General features: G+C 49.8%; 1 protein-coding gene across 1 annotated transcript; it reads right to left on the bottom strand.

Moving 5' to 3' along the window:
* Positions 1 to 2,827: 2,827 nt before the first annotated feature.
* Positions 2,828 to 6,714, bottom strand: EsH8_IX_001070 (uncharacterized protein; the record flags this gene model as incomplete). Its single annotated transcript, XM_083267406.1, has 7 exons — positions 2,828 to 3,060; positions 3,116 to 3,241; positions 3,297 to 3,474; positions 3,530 to 3,927; positions 3,987 to 4,125; positions 4,173 to 6,374; positions 6,424 to 6,714. The coding sequence occupies 7 exons, from the start codon at positions 6,712 to 6,714 to the stop codon at positions 2,828 to 2,830; spliced, it is 3,567 nt and encodes a 1,188-aa protein (XP_083130971.1).
* Between the last annotated feature and the right edge of the window lie 3,890 nt (positions 6,715 to 10,604).

Raw genomic sequence — 10,604 nt, 5'->3', positions numbered from 1 at the left:
ACTGCGAATCCGGGGTGAGTGAAATTTGACTAGTATTTAAGAATTTAGCATGCTTTTAAGTACAGAATGTGTATCTGATCCTAATTTTGCACACCTACAGATTTCTACCACAATGCGCAAGGTGGATAGGGGAAGGCCCGCATCTAGACTTACTGGAAAAGCTCATAGATCTTGGCTTTGACGCATTTGAAGTTGATGCGCATGCTTGGCCAGAACCATCCTCCCCAAATTGGATATCGGAATGTATGACCCCGGACCCTTTCTTCGTTGAGTATATTGGTATTCTCTGTAAAAAGAGCCAAGGTTAGTCTTTGACGAGTTTCTCAACACTTTCTTGTGATAACTTATATAACCAGGATTCGCTGCCATGACACCACTTCACGAGGCCGTGCTGTTCGGCTCGCCAGGCTCGGTCAAGAAATGGATACCTCGATCCGCCAAAGACGAAAAGAATGCTCTGGGACAAACACCACTTCATCTTGCCGTATACAGACCTCAGTATTTACATGACCTCATACAATCGGGCCACGACTTAGATGCTCTCGACAACTACGGAATAACTCCCCTTATGTATGCTGCAGCGGAGAATCAAGAGGCGGCTCTAAACATACTCATTGATGCCGGCGCCAATCCAGTCATTGTGGATAGTCGATATCAACGCGATTTCATTGAATACGCCGCTATCCGGAGACATTGGAAATTGATTTATAACGTTCTTTTGCGTATTAAGTCGTTTGCTGGGAAAGAAACCGCCGGTGTTTGGGCCCGAAAGGCGACACTGCTCTATCACGTTTATTACCCAGACTATCTGGCGAGCGACAACGAATTATTTCGACAGTTTCTAGCCGAGTGTGGTACTTTAAATTTCACGTACAGCAGTATGACAGGGAGCGTTCGGGACAACTGCTTACTACACGACGCCAAATCAGCCTCCGATTTGAAGGCTTTGCTTGACAACGGGTGTAGCCTGATCAATCATATCAACAGCGCTGGGCAGCATCCTCTGCTGGCTGCTATCAAACGATTCGATCCAGCTTTGATCAGCGGGCTGCTCGAAGCAGGGGCTGATTTCGACCTCAAAGATAATCGGCAATGTACGTCACTCGGCCACGCACTTCGTTGCCTGCATGCTAGCTATGCCAGCAACGCCTGGTCAGCGTTGCAAACCCTGCGAATCTTAATTACTGCTGGTGCGGACGTCATGACAAGAGATGACTGCAGATGCTCCTGTTCACCTAATGGTTGCCTTACAGCCACAGTAACTAAGGGTTCCCCATGGGCTTCATGGTTCAAACATGGCCCAATTTGGACACTAGAGTGGCTTACCCTTCTCTCTGAACACCGAGGCGTCAAAGTGGCAACGGAGTTCCTTCAATGCTTTATAAGAAAAGAGAAGCATCGGGAGATGGGGATGACGCACGTGTGTTGTCAGCACTGGTCGGATGACGACTCTATGCGTTGGACGACCAAGAATATGAGTATATCCGAAGAGGATATCAACGATATCCTCGACGAAGAGTCCGAGTTTGTTGAAACTTTGAACATTGAGATGAAGCAATGCGCAGATAAACAGTATCATGCACTACTTCAGGACTGGCTTCGTCAGATTCAAAATCGACTGGATATGGAATGCAAAGAGGCCACGGAGGAAAAAAACCTTCGAGGAAACGAATCCGGTATAAAAGTAATCAAAATAAGGCTAACTTAAGACTGGATAAAAGAGCTGACTAATTCGATAGTCTGACTACGGAGTTGACTACAAACGGGATTGTTTCACGATGAGCTTTGTCATGAACACTAGAAGAGATCCTTTGATGGACTTCAAATCCTCAATAGTTCTGTACCTTCTCTTGTTGGAACAAGAATACCACAGGGGATGCACATCTTATCGGGAGGAATCTAGACGGGAGGCTTGGTACTTAAGAAGGGTTTGGTGGCTTCATCAACTGTGTAGCATCATGGAGATACCGGTGTCTGAACTTATTCAAGGAATGAGGAGTGTGGACCTTTCAACTATAGAAAGCCCACATGGGTCTATGGATGTGAGTAAGTACGTTGAACATTTTTGTTCTTCGATGGTAGATGGGCAGACGGGCAGCTTCCCCGAAGAAGTGGTGGAACCTGATAGTACCTGTTCTTAAAATTCACTTGTTTTCTCGTCCGCTGGTCAAAGTAAAACGTTACTATACATTGTTCTGACCTACCCGCATATAATAATATTGAGTCCTGTGAAGGCTTTGTGATCTAAACGCAACTTTCAATGCTGCTAGTTTATGTAGTTCTGTGGCGATCACGGCTGCAGCGGAGCAGATGGAATGTGTGGTTGACTATAGAAAGTCTAGATACAATAGATCGGTGGATATATATACCCCTGACAAGTGGATCCAACGCGAAGCCGGCCGGGCGCAGTCGGCCCGCACGAAGTCGTCCCGTACGAAGTCGGCCCCGGCGAACGTCGGCTCGCGACAAGTTCTGTATGTCTACTCCAAGTGATTGTGCAACTGTTTGTAGTTAATCGTGTCTTTATATGAATGTGTTCCATTTCGTTCTTTTGGTACATCTTAGACAGATAAAAGCAGTCTAATGAACATTTGGAGTTTACTTATAACGGTTTTGAGAAATATTTCAGACAGGGCGAAGAATACATGCTGATATAAATTGCCCTTGGAGTTATTTATAGCCGTCAGATCGTCATTCCGGGTAACGGCAGTTCTCAAACTTCAGGTTTCGACGTATCTGTACTGAAGTACCTACATAGAACCTCGCCAGCCACGCTGTTCTATGTACTTTTTTCACTGTGTTGCAGGCCAGAAATCTCCCGTCCGTCCTATATGTCATCAGGCAGCCTGATTCCACCCGTGGTTCGCCCGCATGCCCAAAGCAAAGCCCAAATGATGATCTGACCCAGGAACAATGGTAGTTGCACAACAAGCGTTGGAATCTTGTCAGATGTAGCAAGTAGAATTATCTGCCCGACTTCCACAGCGATCCAAGACATGGAAATCGTGCCCAAGGCCTCTGCCCATGTGTGTGTTTGACGCACTGCAGTCGCCCAAAGAACTAGAAGTGACGTCAGTTGGAGACAAGCCAAGACAATCTTTTCCCGGTGACTTACGCGGCGGTATGAGCTCGTTCAATCTTTGGATGAAAAGGAGAAGAGGCACTGGTTGACTTCTCGGAATGAATGTGGCGAGAAGAGATGAGGTTGACGACATCATTGAGTACGCCACGATTACTTGGACTAGCGATCCAGAGTCAGCACATCTAAGTTTCTGGCTGCTATTATTTTCACTCACAAGACTTTGATGGGAATATGTAACACACTAGCCCAAAGATAACGGCAGCAAAGGCGATTCCAGCATCAGATACGTCTCCGGGAACGTCTTGGTTGGTGTATGAGTCTTGGTGGTTGATGGAAGCCAACAGAGATAAAAAAAATACCAGCAGAGGTCGTAAGAGTCCAATGACCTGTTGCTGACAAGAATACATTAGCGAGGCTGAAGGAGGGAAACGTTCGAGTATAACCTACCTGACGATTTCGCCTCGTGGCGTCCCCAATGCTGGTCCCAAAGTCAGATGCAGCCGCCTGGTTTGAATAGTACAGCATCTGATGCGGAGAAAGCCAGCTAACATCCTTGGGCCCCCCAATAAGGTCCATGAAGTCTGTCATCCAAAGGACGCAGAGAGCTATAATCTGCAAGACAAAAAGCATGCCTCTGGCAAAACCCAATCCCAGTGTATCAAGCAGCTTTGTTGCAACGACGTTCCAAAGGAGAAAGCGCACAGGGAGCTCATTTACCGGATACCAACAAATCATGCACTTTATCAGTGTCAGGGCGAGAAATCCCTTGACAAAGTCTTGAGCCACGATAATACCACCATGGAAAGCTTTTTCAGAGGAAGCATCCCCAAGGACTCCCAGAACGACTACAGACAACAGTTAGTACTCGGCTTCCATTATTTGTCCTCTGAAGGGTTCGACCCACCGCTTCCTGCGAATGTGTACATGGTAGCTTGGTTAAGTGGCATGTATAGCAGCACGAGAAGACCTGATAGCAGGCCCGGAATGAAGTAGATGCTGTAATCAACAGTATTGTTGCTGGACCCGACAGTGTTGAGACCGACCTAAAAGGCTTTAGCGTTTGTCTCTTACAAAAGGGTGTGAAACCCACAATACAAATTGCCACGAATAGCACTTCTGTCTTCCATGTGCGATAGGCATTTTTGGGTGGCGCATATTGATTGGCTACATGGCTGGGTTGAGCCTCTTGTGGGTTGCGGCTGGTCGGAGAGCTCGGTTGCGGATTAACGTCGTTCTCAGAAGCGTCACTGTTAACACTTGGATGAGAAGCCAGCGAGAGCCGTACTCCGTTAAGGAGATGAAATTGATCGAGGCCGTGACGCATAACTCGGAACACAGCCTGGCGATGGAACGTCCGCGATCGCCAGTCGTACGAGCAAAGCAGCGAACGCTGCGCGCCGCCCTCGGAGCCACAGACAAACATGGCAACTGGAGCCTGGCTGCTGTAGAAATGCGACACCGTCATCAGGTTGGTGTCCACCAGTGTAAAGCTATACTCTTCTCCGTGTTTGGGTGGAGATGACCTCGGTAGTGCGGGTGACGGTCCGGGGCCTTCGGTATCGGTGAACGGTTGATGAACGACGGTCGTCAAGTCGCCATGATCAAAACCCCAAAGGTGCTTCGCGATCTTGCTGGCGTTCACAATCCCCTCGATCCCAATAAGGCGGGGCTTCATGGTTCGCTTGGAGTGACACCGGGAAGCCATGAGCACGACTGGGACAAGCAAGGCCATCAACCCGATCATGGGCAATGTCCAGAAGTATAGGGTCAAGAAAACGTTCGTTCCCAACCTTGGAGATGGATGCCGAGCGTATGTCCTTATCATGCTCTCGAGATAGGTGATAAAAATAAGAGCCAAGGGGAACATTATGCAAAACACACAGACCACAAGGAAGAAATAGGAAAAGGCCAAATTCGAGTTTTGGTCCAAAAGAGGCTCTGCGTAAATCTTATCCCAGTGGATCGTTGCAGCATAGACCTCATCCAACACAATCGACTCCGCGCCGGCTACGCCGGAGACTTTACAGCTCGGGTAGACGTCGCTTAGCTCAACGCCCCAGCGGTCTTCAATCTGATGCCACGGAGCACCCTGTCGCGGAGCTAGACAGATTAGGCGACTCAGGAACGCACCGCTGTCGTTGACGAGGGAGAGCTTAGCAAACGCCTGAAAGCCGGTGTCCTCCTTATCGACACGGGGCCGGTGGCGGTTAGGGAAGAGCCCCATTGTGGCGTAGGCGATATCTCCCTGGCTGAACTGGTCCGTCTGGCGCCTTGAGAAACAGGCAAGGGCCGCCTCAATAAGGCGGAGATCGGTGAGAATTGCTGAACCCTCAAAGTGATTAACAAGCTCCTTGACGGCCTCAGCGTCGTCCCACGCGCGCTCAGCAAAATTACGCTTTGCTATGGCCTTAGGCTCCAGCGGATCCCCTAACACGTAGAGCTTGATGCGGTATTCGCTGGGGCACAACAAAAGTTCTGGGAGCGTCCACAGCCGCGACCCCCACTGGCGTAGCCAGGGCGTCACCTGCTCGCGCCTGTACTCTACTATCTTGCAGTCGCCGCTGCCAAGTAGTGCTGCGACTTTATCGCTGGCTGGGGGCCCGATGGCGATAATCATGGAGTGTGCAGCCCGGACGATGTCACAGATGCGGTAGACGTCCTTGCTGCTGCTTGAGGACCGTGCGACGCCGTCGTCATTACGAACGCACTCGAAGTCAAGCCAGAACGCCCTCTTCCCCACACGCTTCGCCGCATCTATGCCCCAGCGGGCCAAGGTCTGACGGTCCTGTCGTGCGGTCTTCCTATTAGCCTCCCTAGTGGCCTCGTTCGGGTACTGGTGCTTGTTGATCTCTTCCTCGGTTGCAACCCGAAATTGCATACGTGTATACGAAACGAAAACGAACTCCAAGTCAGTGTCGTCCCCATACTGTTCCAGGTACTCTGAGACTTTGACGGTCTCGTAGGTCATCTTGTCGAAGTCCTTCACGAAGCAAAGGTACCTCGGACGGAGGGAGATGGGCGAACTGTCACTCCGTCTCGGTCTTGTAGAAGGCAAGGTCTCGCTTAATCTGATGTTGCTGGTGTACTGCTGCTCGGATGAGACAGGATCCACGGGGCCCGTAGAAGCTGCACCTTCACCATGGTCTTGTCCTGATGCCGACTGATGGCGATCAGACGATAAATCTTTGTCAGTTGCCTGAGGGACGCGGACAGCGTCGTATCTCGAATCAATGAAAGCCGGGTGGTAACTGAGCCGACCCATTATCGAGTTCATGTTCCCAGTCCAACATACCTACGAGAACCCATTAGCAATGGTCGGCGGTCGGAAGATGGCCTCGTACTAGAATGCAAAAGATGGGCCATGCGGCGATCAGCTTCAGTGCTGTCAACAGGATTGGTCGGATGCGAAGATTGTATGTCCGTGTGCCTGGGATGAACATGGATGACCCAACCCAGTACGAGGCTCGGAGGAGAGGGCTGACCCGCGAGGTTATTGGTCCCAGACGAGACCATCTCGAGGATTCGACCAGAATTCGGGGTTCTTCGACGCTTTGCAGCACCAAAGGCACCAAAAAGCCGTCAGATGGCCGCAGCCACCATTCGTGGTTGGGGTGCGTGAAGTCGACTCCCATTGCCATCCTCCATTCGCTGTGTCTTTTTTGATATGTAGGCGACCAGTGAGCCCCATCAAAAAGCACAGGAACGAGCTGTCGTCGAGATGGAGTCAAATGGAAATCGATGGGGACTTCGCGTAAATCTGTTTCAGTGGCTGGCGCGTCGGTATTTTTGGTCATCTAAGTAGCGAACCGTATCCTGTTGCCTGCCTGCATAATGCTGGGCACAGCCACAGCGGCAAGGCGCATTCAACAACCCCTGCCGATCATCGGTCGAGATCATTGGTCAATGAAACATGCAGCGGGAGTCAACCATCCTCGTCAACGCATCGTTGTCAAAAGTACTAGTTCGCCTCTGGCGACAACAGAAAACCAGAAATTCTCAGGAAATCAATCTTCGATTTCGTGAATTCATGCTATCCCGTCACATCTTTGCATCCCGGATCTCCTCTTCCCCTAGGCTGCCCTAGAGTCCAAAACCCTGTAGTGGCTTCGCTTCACATGTCAAAACTGATTCTTTTGTCGGGTTTGATGGGCGTGAGCAACTCGTCGAGAGGAGGACGAAGCAGGGAAGGGCATGTTTTTTCAATGTTCATTTTTTCAAAGTGTATGTTCACTGTTGCAGACTCAAAATTGTATGTAATCTAGCACCTCTTCTCACCGACTCTAGCAACTAATTTTCAATTCGCTTTGTAACTCATAACAGTCTGTCCGCCGTCCCTGGTTAGTCGGGACCGAACCTTGACTCGGAGGACTCGATGAGCCAGTCTTTGAATGAAGGACGTTGAATCTTCATCACCCACGCCGATAACCGCACTGGGCGCAAACACAAGAGCTTGACCCGTCTTTAGAGACACGATCATAGCAAACAGTTCGCCAGCCACATCTTTTGTCCCAAAAATGATGGGGCTGACGCTATCTACTGGTTCATTCTGGTCTGATGGGGTGAGCGGCATGGATGAAACCCCCGCGAGATGACCGCGCAGCGTGCGTAGCCAATCCGGCGATGTGAATCGATGGACTACTGTTACTGAGCACAAGTCAAGGAGTTTTGTTGACACAGTGGGCTCTTGGGTCGAGATAAGTACACGGACGCCGAGATGTCGCTGCAAGCGGATGGTGTCTAGCAACGAGTTTGTGAGAGTCTTACTCTCGTCCGATTCTTGCATGTACTTGTGTGCCTCGTCGAGTGCAATGACCCTGCCAATAGACGACTTTGGTTCCAAAAAAAGCGAAAGGCAGATGTTGAAGAGTAAGCACGCCATCTCCGCTGTAACACAAGGACAGGAGAGGTCAACAACTGTAAGTTGTCCAGCCTTGCGAATTATGTCAGTTGGTACGGGACGAATCAATAACTGCAGCTGGAAGCGTGGACCATACCTTCGGTTTCCAATCAATCTTTTCGGCTATCGCTTTGGCTTTCACCATAAAGCTCTCAAGCGTGTCGAGGCGCTGGCTCAGGGGGCCCCGTTGCGCCGGTGTAAGATCTGCCATGGCCAACTGCTTCTTGAAGGAGGAGTATCTGAATCCTAGCCCGCTATTTTGCTGTTCAATTCGCATATCACGGAGAATGCGGTTTATTATGTGCATATATAGCGGCATACTACCGTCCCCTACTGCCATGAGGTCGAACATTCGTTTGGTATTGAGGTCCTGGTCACTCAACGTGAGAGGCTCAACAGTGACTTCGGGGATAGAACCGTAAATACTCTGTAAAATCGATGAAAATGTATTAAAATATAGCCCGAGGTAGGATTGGAAGGTAGAAGGATCCGGGGTACCTTAATGGTGCGGATGTTCGTTGCAGCACACAGAACCCGAACAGAAGCCTTTTGGTGGGACGCGAGGAACGCCGCCTCACATGGAAGACCACCAGTATCCGAAACAAAGCTGTCATAATGAAAGACGATGCCGGCAAGAGGCTGCGGTAAGTTTCCAAGGCTACTGGGTATGAGGCAGTTCTCCAAGAGACATGCAAGCGTATTGCTTTTACCAGAGCCCTGACTCCCGCATATAAAAACACTGGAGGGACAGGTGACATTGTAAAAAAGACGTGACGCTTGCGAAAGCGAGAATCCATCAGGAATGCAACCGCCTAGGAGGCCGAACTGAGAATGGTCCGAAATGTTAATGAAGGGGACGGTGAGAAGGGGGCTAGATACGATCTCGTCCTGTTTCTCTGGAGCGGCTCCCAGGCCGAGATACGTCATCTGAATTGCAATATCAGCTGCATCTTCATCTTTCGATCTTCCGAAAGTTTCTTTAGCATTAAATGGCATCGGCAGCAGCACTTGGGGTGAATTGAGAATCAAATCCTTGGCAGATTGTTCGGTGGTGTGGGAATCGTTGGAGCTGTTGCCGCTTTCGTCCTCGGACTCCCCAGGTGATGTCGATGTCGATACCGTCCAGTGTCCGAGTGAATCCTTGTGTTGGTCTACGGCTTGACTGCTTTTCAAGCAGTGGCCGCAACTATCGCATTCGAATTTGGGAAATTCATGACCCTTGGCGATTACATGCTGGTTTCGAGGCCCATAACGAGCCCACGCCACTCCGCATGAACCACACTTGAAAGCCATTCTATGAGCGTTAACATCTAAAGAGTCAATTCAATTAGTAGGGATTGTTGCAGAGACCCTGGAAGTCTTACATAAGATTTGATAATGACGGTTCATAAGAATTGCAAAGACGAACATGCCGTTTCCTCAAGATGTGGGCAACAGCCCTTTTTAAATCCGTTGATGGGTGTCATCGAATGCACTCAACTGCGGGCTCGGCTGGCCGAGACTCTTTGCACCGCACCAACCAACTTTGCCACTGCTGAATACTGGTTGCAGGGATTGAACATAACGGTAAGGCGACTATTTCACAAACCAACACGTGGCGAGTAATACACTTCGCGTTAGATGCAGACAGAGATTATTTGTCCAGATACTTAGTTACTGTGGTGTGGTAGCACCAAATTCTCGGCTTGTGCCAGAACACAACATCCATTCTTGAGTTTTGATTTCCACGAAGTAGTTGCGCCGCCAGAGGCATTCTGGACTCGAGCAAGACATCATTTAATATGGGGCATCTCTGAAGTTAATATTCTCGTCAAGGATGGTCCTGTACAACGGTTCGGAATCCAATTGGACTCTGGATGGGCGTCTGGTCGGCCTCCCGCAGACTTGTCTTGACAAGCTGAGTCGCATTACGGCTCAAAGCACGGCTGGTCTCTACGTGGGTCACTAGCCGACGGCCTCCGGCAGTCTCCTCTCGACGAACAGGGTCGCTATGGATCAGTAAAAAGTCGCCATTGGAGTAGCGACTCCTTGGCAAAAAAAAAAAAAAAAAAAAAACCCCTAACTGCCCGCTTCGCGATGCATGCCCGCAACTCCAGGGCAGATCAGATCTCCTTGGTCTGGTCAGGAGCTCCTGATGAGTTGCTCAGAATGACAGCAGTAGACGATGAATTGGTTTAGGGTTCACGGTGAAGAGCAAATACAGCCTATTCCGATAACTTTTGCTAAGAGCTTACCATAAAACGACTACGGCAGTTCGTTAATCATCACCATAAGTATGTACCGAGTGGTGGCTGATGGCATTGAAGTTGGATAATTGGGTCGTCGTTCCGCATCGGTACAAGTGTAATTTGCCTCATTTCTACACTTTTTATTTTATGCTTCTGCATGAATGAATAAGTGACGGAATACTAACGAGAAAGATAAGAATGTGGTTTCCAGAACTGGCTGTGATGACACTCAATGGTCGCGCAAGCGGGGGCGGCTCGCATCCCTTGCAGCCGGGAAGGCACAAAACAGGCGTCCGCAGGGGGGGCGCCACGGCGCATAACCCGAGCATCGCCCCAAGGGCGAATCGCTCTCTATTCTTACTGGGTTGGATTCCCTTTTCCCCCCGACTGAGTCGGC

This window comes from Colletotrichum jinshuiense, chromosome 9, assembly GCF_051148585.1.
Source record: "Colletotrichum jinshuiense chromosome 9, complete sequence".
NCBI lineage: Eukaryota > Fungi > Ascomycota > Sordariomycetes > Glomerellales > Glomerellaceae > Colletotrichum > Colletotrichum jinshuiense.
Note: the sequence above shows the minus strand (reverse complement) of the source record. Positions and strands in the feature narration are given on the sequence as shown.